Below are 16,843 nucleotides of genomic sequence, written 5' to 3'. Positions count from 1 at the left end.
ACTCCTCTTTTTAATACCAGATTTAAGACCAGTTTGCTGGGATGGGGTGGTCATTCCCTCACCAGCATGGCTGGCTGTATTTTCCACTTCTTGCTGCAGTAGCCGTTGGCATGTATTTCTAGTCCTACCTCTGCCACAGAGTCCCTGACCTTGAGTGAGTTGTTTAACTTACCTGTGCCTTTGTATTCCTTGCAAAAAAATGCGAGATGTTTGCCTCTCCTAGCAGACCTAGTTTAGTGCTGGCATGGTTGCCTGAGTACTGCTATTAAACGGGGGTGTGCTCAGGATGTGGCGTACCTAGGAGTGTGCTGCCTGTAATCACTGTGCAGGGATGAGGCAAGAAATCAAGTGGGGAGGCAATTACAGAAATTGAGGAGGGAGTCGAAACTACTGCAGTACTTGGAGAGCTGGGATATGGCTGGAAAGCTGGTGCTGTTTGTAGCCTTTTGGGCTCATTTGAGGTGACAAATTCGGAGAAGACCACAAAAAAGTGGGGTTGAGGAGAGCTGTGGGTGAGAATTGCACAGAGTGCCTCAAGACTTGAAGGTCCAAAGGATGAATGAACATGGTGAGAGATGAACAAAAGCAGTGCCGCGGTCAGCTGTGCTTGCAGGATAGCAGAAGTGTCTCTGTGCCGTGGAGATGCAGCGAGCTTTGTTTAGAGCTTTGCCTTATGTCTCTGCTTTCTCACTCTTTAATCCCTTTGAAGTTTTCCCAAGCATGTACAGGCGGACTTGGACAGTGTCCTGCTCTGAAGTACTGGGGAGGCAGATCTGTCTGTGCAGTCCTGCATTTACTTTGGTTGTAAAGGAACCAATTAAACTCCTGCCCAAGTAAAAACCTTCAAACGTGTGTGTATGTGGCATGTCTGTGCAGGGCATGTTCCAAGTGGCCTGGAGCTGCAGTTAATCACAAATATGCCCATATTTAGCTGTGAATTTTCCCATTTTCCCTTACTTTGCTGCTTTGCAAGGTAGAAGCAGACTTCAAGACAGATACCAGAGCTTGCAGTTGCAGGGACTGCGTGGGCTAAGGCCAGACAGTCTCGCAGGAGCATCGCTGTTGTTTCTTACTTTGAGATCCTAACAAATACTGAAACCATTCAATTATTGAAAGTGTTAGTTCTCTGGTAAGAAAGATTGTTGAATCTGAAATGCCACAAGCTTTCTCTTTGCGTTTCCAGCCCAGGTCCCCCATTTCACACTTGTACGTGCATTTCATGTGTGAATTGCTGGAACCAGACTGTTAGAGTGGCAGGAGTTGGCTGGGTCTTGAAATTCAAAGCTGTAAAGGAGCATCAGCAAGCTCAGGCCTTGTGTGCTCGCTGGGTGGAGGGACCTGCAGTGGAAGAGGTCATCTTTCAGTGCTGGGGAATGCTTGAACTGCTTTTCAGTTTGAGATAAAATTTCGTATTTGTCTTCCCAGAACCAAACAGAGGAAACCTAGAAGAAACATTTGCTGCTCCTGTCACCCCCTGCGCTACTTTCTCTGAGTAGTGTGTCCTGTGTGCTAGCTGGGGAGCGAGGCAGCCTTTTTCACGTGACCACCCTGTTGATGCCCGACTGTGGGGGCGAAAGCCTTGCTTTTCAGCTTCAGCCGCCTGTTCCTGTGCTGAACACTGTCTTTGTTTTACCAGCATATTCTCGGTCCGACAAAGGACACTTGAAAATGTTTTTATAGAGCAAGAGGCCTGGCTTCTCCCACTTGGACAGGAAGGGTTTCATTTTCCAATGTATGGTAAGAAACTGTTTTGAAACAACTGAAAGCGAGGTGCCTTCCAGACAAGTCGGTGCTCTGCTAGGATGGGAGTCAGTGCTACTGAAAGGGGCTTTGTTCCTTGTTTACCTTTTCTGGTAGTAGTTTGTAGTTTGGTCTCACAATAAAATTAGGTTCTTTCTTCTATTCTTATTAAATATGTAGGAAATTTGTGTCCTCAAGACCAATATTTCCCTGCAAAATTTGAGTGAAGCATACACAGGGATAGGTAGTATCATCCTGTGAACCTCTCCCTTAGGAAGCCCAGGGTGAAGATTGTTATTGCATTTTATCATAGTAACCACAACTGCAAACCACCCTTGATTAATAAAGGAGCAGTTGGCAAGCAGCTTTTGCAATAGGTTTGAAACAGAGCTTAAAACCAGCCACAGCAAAAAATTTAATCTTCAAATACCTTTTCCCATTTATAATGCGTTCTTACCACGAGATGTCTGTAGCCTGGAGTACGCAGTGCTTGCAGCAGACTAGCTTTTGAAAAAGCCATTCCTGTCTTTTGACTGACTTCCATACCTTGACACACTGAGACCCAAGAGCAGTGATGCCATCTATCATGTCCTTGGAAGTGCGTGCTGTAAATAAAAATGCATGTGAACTCTGATGTGGTAGCTGTTTGAATTTCAGTGGGAGCTCAGGATCCTGTGTATTTACTGCAGTGTTGGACCTGGAAGGTGTTTTACGAAAGCCTCTTTCCTTCAGTCGCATTCTCTCCTAACAACTCATGGTACAAACTGTACTCAACATTTGCCAGAATTGCCTGACAGTGTGGAATTGGAGCTGGAGGAGCCGTTCTCATCTGGAGAGCAAATATTTGTTTTCATAAACATCCTTTCAATCTGACTTCCTTCCAAAGGAAACCTAAACCTCAGATACAGTGGTAGAAGGGAAAAAAGTTCTTGTTTAAGTCAAAACAAACCAGGAGGGGGTTCCCCGCTGAGCCCCAGCTCTCAGTTGTCCATGTTAGCTGTGCCCTGCCTGCCTCTCGTTTGCGTGGGGAAGCAGAGCTGCACGCACAAGCGGTTGCCATCCTGGCTGCCCTCACAGGTGAGGGAGCACCATGTGCCGTGGGTGCGGAAGCCCATCTTCAGCTTTTCCGTCTCCTGTTGGCCTTAACTGCCAAACATGGGGTTGGGAATCTTGTGTAAGCTGTTGGTTCAAGTGCTGCCCAAATCACTGGGACATGCCACCAGCCTGTCTAATCTCTTTTTTTGGTAGCATGTTTGGAGACCAGTGATACCAGGCAGATTCCTAGAAGACAGACTTAAGGTTACTGAGCCTTTAACAGCTTGCTTTCTGTTTGGGGAAGGGCTCGTTTACCAACTGAGCCCAGCAGAGCAGCTTTCCCTCGTGTGGAGGAGCAGTGCTTTTCTGAGCGTTCTGGAGAGCTGCACCTTTGCAGCCGTCCAGGAGAGGGGAGCCCAGCCTTGGTTTTGAGACCAGGGTAACGTTTTACTGATCGTTGATGGTGAGGGAGTGCTGCCAGCGGAGACATGTCTGAATAGTGCTGCATGTTGTTCTCCCAGTTAGAGCAATCTAAATTCCAGTCAGACCCAGTGGGGAATATACAGTATGCAGCTATGGGAATGTGCTGCTCTCCATGCTCCTTAAGGAAAAGGAGACCTTGGGGGTAGCAAGTTCAAAATCCTAATTGTAGGTCCAGCCACTGTGCTCCCTGCGATTGAGTCTCCTGTCCCGTCTGGCTGGTAATGTGGCAGCAGTAACGATGGGGAGAACACTTCTGTGCTCCACCTGGGTGCTGAGATGACTGCACAGGTCTTTGAGGTGAATTGTAGGTATAAGAAGGATGTAAGAGTAACTTTTTGTAGTCAGTCTTTAACTTTTAAACTGTTTCCCAAATGCTCATGTGAAAGAGTATTTAGGTGTCTGAAAAAGCGGAGTCTAAATCTAAAAATAAAGTTGACCAAATAGATGCGGCCCCAAAAGAGTTATTTAAGCAGCTCTAAAGACAGGAATGCTCCCTTCTCCACAAAGCATAACGTTTCCCAGTTCAAAGCATCTGCCTTTTTGAAATTTTGCCCTAGAATTTCCTCCAAATGCAAAAGCCTTAAAATAGCCTGGCTCATTTGGCTTCCCCTTCCTGGTGTGATATTTCAGTAAAATCTGTAGACAATACCATGAACTTCAGAAATTATCACACTAATGATCCTTTTATGGGAGGAAACAACAGTCGTGGGTGGAACATTCCTCTGCAGGGCGTAACAAAATTTTCCTTGGGAGTCCCAGACTTGGGCTATTTCGGATGCTTTGGGAGAGGCTGGGAATGCAGGAGCTGCTGTGGTTCAGTTGTAACAATATGCGCTTCAAGCTGTGCCTGCAGTTTCTGGGGAGCCAGTGCTATCTGATTTTTCCTCTGTAAGGTTTTTCTCAGAGCTGCTGCTGAACTGGAGTCTGGGCTGACCTTGCTAAGAGCTGCAGCCCAGTTATGGCATAATTTCCTCTGTGCCCTAGGGTGTAGTATAAAAAGTTCCCATAGATTTTTCCACAGAGCATTTAACACACTCAGTACGGTTTTATTTGTCACTCTTTAGTTGTGTTTATAGCTAAACCTTCTGCGTGGACTGGCTGTAATTTTTTTGACAGTTGCTGACATGCCTTTACTGGTTGTTTGGCTGAAGCTGCTTCACCTATCAGGCTTTTGTCCTTGTAATAAAGTAGCCTCTGTGTTTGCAGTCTAGTTTAACCCGTGACAGTATCTGTGCAACCAGGACATGGGTGCTCGGGTCAGTAGAGGTGAAGCAGCTTTGTACAAGATCCGTTTCCAAAGGAATCAAGAGTTCAAGAGGAATCCCAAGATTCATGGCTTTATAGTTTGATTCTAAAACCAGTATTTCTTTCTGTTAGCCCTGGTCCATCTTTTGCTTCCTGTCCTGTGCGCACAAAGGCATAAAGTAAATGACTGAAATTGAATGTGTCTTAAAGAAAAGCTTGGTTTATTGCTTCGTACCTCCTACTATATCAGGGTCTGGCTCAATTAGTGCTATAACAAAGTTAAGTGTTAATAAGAAGAGAAAAGGGATTTTTTTCTGGACTGGGAAGAGCCTTGCTTGTTTCTCATGGCTGAAGATACTGGTTGATAACTTGGATTGCTTTGGTTGGCTCCTGCTTCGTTGCTCCATGAGAACAGTAATTTTTTTTTTTTTTTTTTTCATAACTACAGCAGTGCAAGAAAAGAGATGGCAGCTGCTGTGGTTAAAGAATACAAATATATTCTTGCTGCCCAGCCTGAACCCAGCACAGCAGTAGACAGTTCAATTAGCCATCCCATCGTTTGGTAACCAGTGCTGTCCTTTCCCAGTGCACGTAAACATAAACATCTCTGCAGCTGTGGGGAGGCTCAGGCTGCCTGCCCTGCCCTGCCCGTGCTGCAGTGGGGGAGCCTGTGGAAGGAGGAGGATGTGTCTGGCATAGACAAATACCCACAGGTTATTGGGTTTGACAAGGTCATAGATGGAACTATGTGAAATACTCCTTTGGTTTTGTTTTTTTTTCTTTAAATAGGGATCAGGAAACACTTTGCAGAATCAATATAGGGAGGAAGAAAGAGATGAAGGTGGATGGTGAGCAGAAGAGAGTGCTGCAGGTGCTGCACGTGGCAGAGAGGAGAGCAGTAGGGAATGAGGTACCCTCCTCCTGATGGGGTCATCCCAGCTACTCGAGTGCCCGTTCAGCTAGTGGTGTCCTGAGCTACAGGGCAGCTGGCGGATGGTGTCACTGGAGTCAGTGGCTTGTCCTCTCCTCGGCTCTGCAAGTGCTGGGTCACAGGCAGCGTCAGCCCCCCAGGCAGGGAGGTGATTTTGTGCACTGTTTACACAAACGTGCTGAGTAAGCAGCACTGTTGCTTCAGCCTCTCTTCTGACCTCCACCTGTTTGCGTAGGGGTGGCTTATTTGACTGTAGATTGTTTCATGGCAAACTATGGTAGTCAGTGCTTTCAGATCTCCTACCGTGGGCACTTTTATTTAATTCACTTATTTATTTAAATATATGCTCACTTCCAGACATCAAATTGCACGCTGCTTCCTTGGCCGCAGTGCCAAGGCTCGCGTGGTTGGTGTTGATGTGCCTCTGCTGCTGGGACAGCGCTGACTGCCTTTGCCTGAGCCTTAAGAGCAGACAAGGAAAATCACCGTAAGCTCTTAATAACTAATTAAGCCTAAGTCTATAAAATATTTGGGGCTTTTTTGTGTCACAATCCCTGATGTTGTGGGCACCATCTTGCAATTATATTCATTCTCTCCTGCATGGCTAAGCTTTTATTTCCTGTTTTTTTGATGAATGGGTTATTATTCTGAAATGTGAACAAACTAGTGTTAGATTTCAATACGTTTTAAGATAGTGAATGGGTGAGGGTTAAATATTGTGTAATTTTATATATTAAAATAAAAGGTCATGCCACAGGTTCTGTAAGACTCCAGTCGAGTGATTAAAGTCCTGTAATATTCTTTTGTAACCAATGAATAATAAAACAGAAGTTGAGCTGCCAAAATAAATCAAAAGTGAGTTTCATTTAGAATCACTTCCCTAGTGAATTATGACAGTTGGACAATGTCCTTCACATCTAAGAGACAGAGTGAGCTTTTTCTAGCCTAGAACATGTTTGTTGAAAAGGGTTTCAGGTGAATGGCATGCCAAGAAGAAATAGTGCTGTTTATTATCCTTCTGGCTTCTGGCCATGAAAATTGGCATCTGCAACTGTATGAAGAGGTCAGGCATAACTTTTGCCATCTGCTGCAAAGCCTGGTTCAAGGCAGGAGCAAGTCCGAGCTTGACCTTGCCTTGTGCTTCGGTATGGAAAGGCGGTGGGTGCACCCTGTCGCTGTCCTGCAGCCTGAGGCTGGAAACCGGGTTGTGGTGTGTGCTGGCAAAAGGCACCCTCTCTTGCTGGTGGCGTTGAAGGCAGTGCAAGCTGCAAAGTAAGACCAGGCTGTTCCACAGCCAGTGCTGTTTGGTTTTCATGCCAGCAAAGCAAGAAGCCCAGCCTGAAATTAGAAATCCTGACAACAGGCAGGAGATTTTGTCTTACTGTGGATCTAAGGGTTGTTTTTTTTTTTCTTTCTCTTTTGTCGTTGTCTCACATTTTTTGGTGTGTGGTAACGTTTATTCCAGCTGTGCTACCTCTGTGCTTGTGGCAGGTGAACTGTCAGCGTTTCCATTTAGAAATCTCTACTTGTAGGATTTGTGTTATGATTGTCCATTCCCCCCACCTACGTTTTGCCTCGAAGGTCTCAACCTGAATGTGAATTCGTCTTGCAAAATCTGATGCAACTCGAGTGGTTGCTACGCTTGACCCCCATGGAAGTCAAGCGTGCCTCTGATATTGCAAAGAGGACCGAAACGCCGCTGGCAGTATGCAAACTCGTCAGCAGACAAATCGACTGGAACCCCTCAGTCATTGACAGACTTCCGAGGCAAATTGAGTGTGCAGCACTCCCGATCAAACAAACCCAGGCAGCTCGGTGCTGGAGCGGAGGGCGAGCGAAGGAGCGGGTGTGCGTGACTGTCTGCAGCAGCTGAGGGCGGGCGGTTAGTCGGGGCCTGGAGGAGAGGCCCTGCAAGACGAGGTGTGTCTTGGGCCCAGGGAGGTGCAGTAATCAGCATGTAAACAGAAATGATGTGAAGGACAGAGACTCACAGCTTTGCTATTCTGAAATAGAGTGATAAGGACATAATAAGTGTCTGCACGGGGGAGTTCTTCCTGCATGATAATCGTGTTTAATGTGTTGAGCAGGGCTGGGCGTGGGGAGAGGCTGTGGCCGCTCACCTGCTGATGTGGAGCCGCGTGATGAAGCTGTAGTAACTGGGGTCTGAGCATGATGAAGCTAAAGGTTTTGCCAGAGGTTTGTGCAACTCACACAGTTACTTATTAAATGGCCACGCCACTCTGGTGCAAATTAGATGGGTGACTGTAACACTTGTGTAAAATTACTCACTGGAGCAAGACCACTAAACCCACTGTCACTTACAGCACATCACCTTTCTTCATGGTGCAGGCACCAGCGTGCAGGGCTGGGCAACGCAATAAAAAATGATAGCTCAGAAGGGTGTTGGGCTGGCACAGGAGTGCAGTTCTGGAGTTAAGCTGCAAGGTTTCAACTAGCACAGCCTGGAAATTGCCTCTCACTTCACCCCCTGTGTCTGTCGGTGTTGGTGCAGCTATTCAGAGCATGGGGTTTGATTTCTAAGCACAACTTGGGGGGGTTAAGTGAAGGGGCAATAGTAGCAATTTTAAGCTTTGTGCAGTGATGGACATAATCTGCTTTGTTGATTTAAAGTGTCCTGTGCAGCCTTAGTGGTGAGGATTGGAGCTGATGACATAAAACCCTATTCCTTAGTGACAATTGCAGTAGTTATGTAGTATTTGATGAACTCCTAGGGTAGAAATCTGCTAAAATCAAAAGCAAGGGTGATGAGCCCTTCAGGTTTGTCTGCTCAGGGCAATTAGCTGGCATAACTGCAGCGCAATGTCCTCCTGCTCTGATGGACGAGGCCTCTTGGCTTCAGCTGCAGTGGTTTATCCCTAGCTGTAAAACTTCAGAGTTTTCTCTAAAATGAAATCGAACTGAGAATCAAAGTGTATTTCCACCCTTTCTCAATCTGGAGGGACTCATTTGTATGAGGTTTTAGCGGCAGGAATTGTTAGGCTGGTCACAGCGTGCGAGGGTTTCTTTGAAATCTCTGCAGCTGAGGCTCCTTGGAGAATTTGGGATGGGAACTTATTTTTAGTCATGGTCTAGATTTTCATTGATCTGGGTTGTAAGTGTGGCAGCAAATGAAAGAAGCATTAACGCTCTGTATTCAAGAGTGGGGACCGATCCAGGAGCATTAAATTCTCAACATCCTGACCACAGCCCAATTTGTAACATAAAAATACATTTGAATGCTGTGAATTTGGCAGATGTGTCAAGTGTCTATAAAATACTTAGTAGAGAGCAGCTTTCTGATGTAATGACACCCAATTGAAATATATATTGGCTAGAATCAAATAAAACTCGCACGTTTCTAGCACAACACCAGTGAGCATATGGAAACCGTTGAGGTATTTTAACCATTACTGGGGACAGAACAGTGTTAATTCAGTTAGTCCTCAAGCTCAGGGTTTCCCAAGCAAGTAAACTCTGAAAATGCGCTTTTTCTCCAGTTAAGTGACGTTTTGTGGTAACACCTGGGCCTCTCTTAATTCCTGTTTGTGTATTTCCTAGTACTTCGGTATTTGCTTGTACAAGATTCCTGACAGGATGAATAAAGACGTATTTAGAGATCAATGCACCCACTAATGACACACTGCTGCTTGATAGGAGCGATGTGACAGCTTTGTACCTGGGCTGGGAGGGGAAGGAGGAGGCTGTGTCCATCTGCAGCAGCTGAGGGAATTTGGAGAGACTGACTGTAATTACTGAACTGCTTTTTCTGGCGTGAACATTGTTGCTAATGCTGCTTTTTTGTGTGTTAATGTCAGTCTGGTACTGGAAGTCACTGGAACATAACCTTTTAAAGGATGCGTCACTTCAGAGTCTAATGAATTAGATGTGATCTTGTCCCACCTCTCACTTGGGTTATTTTCTTTCCTCCTTTTGCTACTTGGAAGATCTCATGTGAAAAGGTGACACAAGTGATAATGTGCAGACTGACCTTAGAAGCTCCTTGGGATAATGCCAAGCAAAGCTATTTTTCAGGCAGTCTTTTTCTTAAATGATTCATAGTTTGTCTGCTCCCTGTTGTTTTATACTGGTGTGTTTGGACTTTTCCTGTTGCATCTCAAGTGAAGAAGGTTGGAGAGCTGTAGCTGATTCATGTGCTATGTTTTTCCCTCCAGCTTTGGAGAATTTGCTGAAAACCTATGAAGCTTACTGTGTGCCCGGCTTACCTGGGGTCTGGCTGTGTGCTACAGAGTTGGGTCTTCCAGCTCCCATGGGTGGTTTCTCAGTCTCCTGCATTTCATCTCTGCTGTTAACACAGGAGCAGGGGAACTTCCACTGCATAAATACAGGCTGGCTGAGAAATGGGGCTGGCTAAAAAAGCATCATTGTCTTAAACTGGAAGATCCCCCTATGTGTTCCCCCGCCAAGAACTGTGTTTTGGGTCCCTGCTTCTGTGGGCGCTGGGGCTGTACCTCCCCGGGTGGTCCGTGTGGAGCGGGGCGGCGCCCCGCAGAGGCACCCTGCCATCGCCCCCTGCCATCCATCGCCTGCTCCCCTCCTGCAGCCGGGCCGTGGCTCTGAACCTGCGCCGGGGCAGGAGATCAGTCCCGTTACGCCGGAGAAGGCGGGAAGTGATACGTAGCCGAAGCCCATCTTGTGTTGAGCGCTCTGTCTCGCATCTCTCGCTCCATCTCTGGTCCTGCCCTCTTTGCTAAATTTACTGTGGCCAGAGCAGCTGGGGTACCCCAGGGACAAACGTTGTGGAAAAAGCCTCAGACGCTGCTGACCGATGGCTCTGCCTCTCGGGCAGTCCAGCCCTATCCGGGCCGTATTTCTCAGCTGGTGCCTGGCGTTCAGGGACTTCAGAGGTTGCGTGAAGTTTAATAAATAATGCTGATGGGTAAATTGTAGCTTGCAGGCTCAGTTGTTGATTAGAGTCATATGGTGTTTTTCCAGTACATCGCAACCTTAATTTCAACATCCTTGTTTCATATAACCACAACAGATGATGTATGCAGGCTCTTTATTTGTTCGTGGTCCTCTGCCCCTGAAATGAACTGCTGTTCGGAAGGGAAACACAATAACTTAACTTCTGTACGCCGTTTAGGGGTGCGTACGTTTACTTGTTTCCCAGTTGCACTGGCGAGGAAACCAGTAAGTTAGTAATGCAAAGTGAACCCTGTGTCAAGCCACAGATTTAAGATTACTGGATGTTGTTCATTGTGTAAACCAGTTATGCTGGAGCAAGAGCAATTCCTATTCTCTTGATACTGTTTTAGTTTTAGAATTTCTGTCCAAAATAAGACATCTATTAATAAAAAATAACAAAAGCAGTAAGAAAATGCTTTTAAAATTCACAATTCACCATCTTAAGGGGAGCAGAGTGTGAAGGGAAATGCATTCTCTCCAATGTACAGTGTTGCCTCTAACATGGCTGTGATTTCCCCTTTCCTGTTTTACAGGTGAAAGAATAATTGTTAGATACACTCATGAGCTTCTGTATTACACCCTGAACAATCAAACCTACTTTCATGCCCTAGATGTTGGTTTATTATCCCATGATAATGAACACTATTTATCAAACATGAGATGTTTTCTTAAAATTGAAGTTTGTATTTCCTTGGGTTTGCTCTTTGCTTTAGTCTGTCTTTACAGTGACCAGGAAGGGGAAGGTTTTTCTCCGTTATTGGTTAGTTTTCTTTGTTGCCTTCCTCTACATGCAGTATTTTATATTCAGATGCTGCAGTGGAATGTTACAGCCAAAAAGATTTCATTGGTTTCTTGAAAAAGAACCGTAAGAGTAGGCTTTGTGCCAGTAGTAACACTTTTAATTTGGTTCTGAACTTCCCATCAGATCTACCTGACAGGGTCTCCCTGACTTTAAAAAAAAAAAAAAAAAAAAAGGTTTTCACGTGGTGTTACCTTCGGCAAATTTTATATATGTTTGAAAAATGTTTTCATCTCTAAATGTAAATTATCTACAAAACAAGCACATTGATATATTAGTGTGTTCTGACTCAATTAGGAGAGTAACTAAAGATTTATGTCTTAATGGCTAAGCAAATATTTAGAAGCAAGTTTTAAGAAATGAAGTGAGTGTTTCTGAGCAGTTCTGATTTACTCAAGTCTGTTAAGTTTGCTGTTGACTTCTCTGTGTGTTTTCTTTTTTTTTTTTTTAACAGTTATGGAAATGTATCCCCTTCTCTAAGAGATGTGGTACAGAACTTGAACGGAACAGCAGCTGCTGTTCGGTCTCTCCCCCACATCCCAGCCATGTTATTTTTCACGGCAGCGGGAGACCACAGTTCTTTAATTCATCGGACGGGGGCAGAGCACATGTTGTCTCATTTGTGTTTTTCCAGAGTCTGTAAGAAGGAGATAAAAGCTACAAATGTCAGGACCAGGTGATGACACCAGTTCACCTTATTTTTGGCATTTTTAAGCGTGTGAGAATAGCATCCCATTTTACTTTGGTCGGTGTTCCAGGGGCAGTTTTTAGGTGGGGGATTGTTTGTCCACTGCTGGTTTCCACCGAGCGCAGAGCAGTGAGCAGCAGGAACGTGTTCTTCAGGTGCAAACCAGTTTCCTGTAAATAGTCTCTGCTAGTTTTTGTCACAATATTATTAAACAGCACCATGACCTGTTAGAGAAATAGATGGAGTATGGTTTCTTAACAGTGAGCAAAAGAGAAACTGCTGATATGTGGGCAGCTAGAAATCCTTGTTCGGGCCATTATCTGAGGATAAATTATGGGCAGTAACTTTGGAAAAGGTCTCTGTATTCAAGTAGGTGTTATTCTATCTCACGAAGAAAACCGATAAGACAGTTTTCCCTTTGTGGGTAGGGATTTTAATGTAAAACCTGTAAGACCCGAGATGGAAACCCTCACTCACAGTATTGTTTACTCTGAACGTGGTTGCTGAAGGCTGTCAGGAACAAATGGCTTTGAGCTGCATATTGATGCTTCAAGTAGCAGCTCAAATGCTCTTTTCCTTGGAGAGCAGGTTAGAGATGCCACCCTCAAGTGAAAGGATTGCAGTGGGTGGCTGAGGTCTTAGAGTTCGCCTTGGCAGTCATGCCAAGGAGAGCTGCTCTGGCTATAGTCTGAAAAATTAGCCGTAGGAGAGGGGAATGGGGTCAGAGATGTGCCTAAGGAGCGTACGGCTGTTTGGGAATTTGGAGTGGTCCCGCTGTGTGTCTACATTGCTCTGTTGTGCTGCACGGTGTGTAGGACTTCCTCATGGCTGATCCTCCGTACCTTGCCTCCCAGTGGTTCTGCATGAGTGAGATCCTAACGAATACCTATCCCTCCCTGCAAGTTGATTTGAGATGATCCAAAGTTTGAGTAAGTTCTATGCGATTGCCTTGGCTTTGGATATGAAGGATAACATCTCTTCTTGGAGAATCTTTTTAACTGGCAGGATAAATCCTCATCTCTTCTTTTGGAGAGTTCAGCAGCTCTGGCTTCTCTGGGATCATGCAGAGAAATTAGCATTCAATATTAGTGCTGAAGCAAAGGGAAATTCAGCAGTTGGCATCTGTGAAGAATTTCAGGTTAACTTTTTTTTTTTATATGGACCTATTTGAATCTCAGAGTATGCAGGACAGTTGCTGCTTGCTTAAAAGCCCACTTGAGTAACGTGCTGCAGCCATGGTCTGGGACTGAGTACAGACACTATAGTTAAATATATTGAAAGGAGCATTCTGTGTTTTGCACTTAATGCCTTTAAATGGAAGAGAAGACAAAACTTTGTTCTGAAAGGTGGCTAGGCTGGAGCCAAATGAGAAGGTAAGTAGTGGTGTTCATTTCTGGTGTAGTTGTCCTTGCAGCACATTTGTGTGTTGATTTCCCTTAGTGAACACGCTATATGATATCTGTGTGACACGAATAGATAAAGTGTTAACTTTCACATGATTCAGAAGATATTTCAGAGGAGACCTTTTTTCCCCCTCTGGAAAATGAATTATAAAACGTTTCCAACTTTTGTACTTTTATTATAGCGCAGCTATGTTCCAGCAAAAGCTCCTGGCAGATAGTTTGCTGATACATTTCCAAATGAAGATGTGTTAAATTTATTTGCTGAAGGAGCTTGTAGCTTGCGCTGTAACCTTGGTCATGGGACTCGGTATAAAAACAGAGGGATAGAAGCCCACTTAACAGTGGGAAGCGAAGTGGAGCTGGAGCTGGAAATGTTATCAGACTGGGATGGCAAAACGTGTTGAATTACTTCAGAAGTCAGATTTTGGACATGTGGCTTCACTCATTGAATCCATGTGTAGTTCACACTGGTTGTGTGAGGTCAGGATGCACCATGGTGGTATAAAGGGGACCAGATGCCCCAAGAAACTGGCAGTAAAATAGCACAAAAATCCAGGCGAGGTCCATTTTCTGTGCTCAACCCTCTTTACCTGCTAAACTTGTGCCCTCTGTCCTGTGCCTAGAAAGAGCCTCTACTGTGGGCGGGTGGGAGGCTGAGCTGCCCACCCCAAAGGAATCAGCAAAATACACGTCGTATTTTCCAACAGTGAGGAGTTTAGGCAAACACTCAGTGTTCTGTATGTAATATGTGGTTTTTATTTAGAATTAACGATGAGCACAGAGGTTTCGTGGAGGTTTCATTTTTCTGCTCTAAATACATATCGATCAGGAGTAAGTTCTACATATTTTTCCACACTTAGTGCATTGAAATGTATTGCAGTAACCTTAAAGCTATTCATAATTCATATCACAGAGGTGCTTTCATAGAATCTCAATCAGCTTTTGCCAGAGCATGGTTGTAAAATGGATACTGAAACCCTGGTCCACTTGGGTTAAAAATCCCAACGTGGTACATTGACTTTTGATGTGCTGACGATATTGTCTTTGTAAAACAGCTCCTCTCCGCTGCCCCAGCCCAGGGGCTGTAGGGAGTAACTGTGTGCTTCTTAGAAGATGAAAACTGAATGCAGGTTTTCTTTCCACTTTCGCTTTGTTTCTTTTCCAGGCCCTGGAAGAAGCCCAGAAAGCCATTCAACAGCTCTTTGGTAAAATTAAGGATATTAAAGACAAAGCTGAAAAATCTGAACAAATGGTGAGCAGCAGTTTTTTTCTAGCCTTTGAAAGGGAGGGGGATACTGACTTTTGTTTGCAGCTCTCATTAAGAGGGGATCATTTTTGTCTTTGGTCCTGCTGACTGGTTGGTAATTTGTTGTCAAGCATGTGTTGAACCTGTACCCTTGTCCTTGTGTTAACGTGGCTGTCGAGCTAGCGTGTCTAGTCTCAAAGAGAGGAGAGAGCGCTTCTTATCCCCTTAAAATTTTGTTGCTGTGGCTTGATACTTAACCAGACTTTTGTTTTTTCATTCACTAGGTTAAAGAAATCACACGGGATATCAAGCAGCTGGATCACGCCAAGCGTCATCTAACTACCTCCATCACCACCCTCAATCACCTGCACATGCTGGCAGGGGGTGTGGATTCACTGGAGTAAGTATGTGAATTTTTAGTGGTACTTTGGTGCCACTGCTGAGTTTTTAAGTTTGGTGCAGTGCTCTGAATAGGTCTGTAACAGCTGCTTGTTTTTCTGGAGGGAAGTTTGCTTAATAGGTTGCAGTCTTCATTTTTACTGGCAGATCCTTGCTCCGAGTGACCTGGAACCGATGTTGCTGTATTTAAGGGTTTGCAGCATCGATTGCTTGAATTGCTGTCGTGGTCCTTGGCGATAAGGAATGAGTGTGGCCTCGTTAGAGAGTAGGACTGTCTGTCCAGTTAGGTATTTTCATTAGGGATGTGCTCTTCAGGGATTTGGGGGGATTTTTATCGGTCTTGCGTCTTAAACTGGAATGAGATCTCTTTTTCGGAAAGGTCTACTCTAGTTCTGAGAATGAATTCAAAGAAGCCTTGCAGCTTCACAGCTACTGTGTATGAAGTGGGGTTAGAAGTTTCTAATAGCCTTTTGTGTTCGGTTTTTTTCAATGTGCTCAGGGAACACAGAGGCTAGGGAAATGCAGTTTTTTACATATTGCATCTGTGAAGCATTGTAGCAAATTCTGCACGAACACTGGATAAAGTGTTCAGAATAAAATTTTGCTTAGGCTGCTATCTCTTTTGGAATGATCCTAAAGATGAAATAAAAATAAACTAACTTGATTTTTTTTCTGTCAGTTCCCCATGAAAGTTATTAACAGAAAAGTCAAGGCTAACAGCTTTTCAGCATAATGATTCTCCTCCCTGTGAAGCTTTAGCTTACACTTTGTGTGTGATGGTGAATGGCTTAACTCAGGTCATTATAGTGAAATAACATTTACTGCCTCCGGACCCATACTGGGAAGCGGATGCATTCAGTAGTTTACGTGTTCTTTGCCAAGTGTTGCTTTTGACATTTATGGTTTTTGAGGCATTGTTAGATGTGTGCTAGGTTGGTTTATTTTAGCATCAGTGAAGTGAAATTTTAATGCTGCATTGGAATGTTAATGTCAGAGTTGTGTATTTTAGAAAAATAAATGTCAATAGGGACCTGCATGACCCGGTGGGGATGAGGTAACCTGTGGAATTACCACCCAGAATTTTCATTTAACCTGCCTTTGTAAATCTTTAATTTCCTCCACAGGGCTATGACCAGGAGGAGACAATATGGGGAAGTTGCCAACCTTCTCCAAGGTGTTGTGAATGTGTTAGAGCACTTCAACAAATACATGGGAATTCCTCAGATTCGACAGCTTTCTGAAAGGTAAAATGATCAAACCCTGAGCACTTGCATGCCTGCTGGGAAGGAAGGTTAGAAAATGCATTAGGCAGAATCAGTTTCTCAAGGATGTAAAGACTGGACATGGTCCTTTGAGCTTCTTTCCAGCCAAACCAAACAGGTTAAAATTGGACACAGTTTGCTCAAATCTTGAGCAGCCTATTCTGTTAAATAACAGTAATTAGTACAGATGTAATTCATGAATGCTCTGTGCTTCTCATTGGCTTTTAATGTGCTTACCTGGAGTAGTCTGTGGAAGTGCAGATTGTTTTATGTGATCTTCATGTGCAGGTGTTTGGTGAACCCTGAGGTGATGCTTTCTCCTGCGTTCTTAACCTCAGCGATACAGTTCAGCAGCCTGGCATGACACGGAAATATATGCATTAACATAGCGGTGCTTGGGGCCCCTTTCTGCCCAGACATGTGCCTTACTGCTGTTCAGTTGCTGTCAAACTGCACAGTTACCCAAGGGTTTAGGCAGGCAGCATTTCTTTTTGTGCATTTGCCAAACTCAGTTATTCTGAGCGCCTTGAGTTCCTTCTGCCAGAACCTGCTCCCAATTCTGCTGAGATTTGAGGCTTACAGCAGATCATCCCAAGATCGCATGCAGCACACCTGGCTGCTCTCAACAGGTATGCTGAGCTTGTATAGTCTTGATTTTCTAATGTGGAGTTACACATTTAAATTTG

At 44.6% G+C, this 16,843-nt stretch overlaps 1 protein-coding gene across 1 annotated transcript in view; it reads left to right on the top strand.

Annotated features, from left to right (window-relative positions):
* Positions 1 to 16,843, top strand: part of VPS53 (VPS53 subunit of GARP complex) — a 66,329-nt gene that overhangs the window by 5,688 nt on the left and 43,798 nt on the right. Inside the window, exons 5-7 of the mRNA XM_086475071.1 lie at positions 14,416 to 14,502; positions 14,781 to 14,896; positions 16,020 to 16,139. Of these exons, the coding sequence (XP_086331197.1) occupies positions 14,416 to 14,502; positions 14,781 to 14,896; positions 16,020 to 16,139 (323 nt within the window). The remainder of the gene's footprint in view (positions 1 to 14,415; positions 14,503 to 14,780; positions 14,897 to 16,019; positions 16,140 to 16,843) is intronic.

Source organism: Leptosomus discolor, chromosome 18, assembly GCF_034619465.1.
Source record: "Leptosomus discolor isolate bLepDis1 chromosome 18, bLepDis1.hap2, whole genome shotgun sequence".
NCBI classification, from domain to species: Eukaryota; Metazoa; Chordata; class Aves; order Leptosomiformes; family Leptosomidae; genus Leptosomus; species Leptosomus discolor.
Note: the sequence above shows the minus strand (reverse complement) of the source record. Positions and strands in the feature narration are given on the sequence as shown.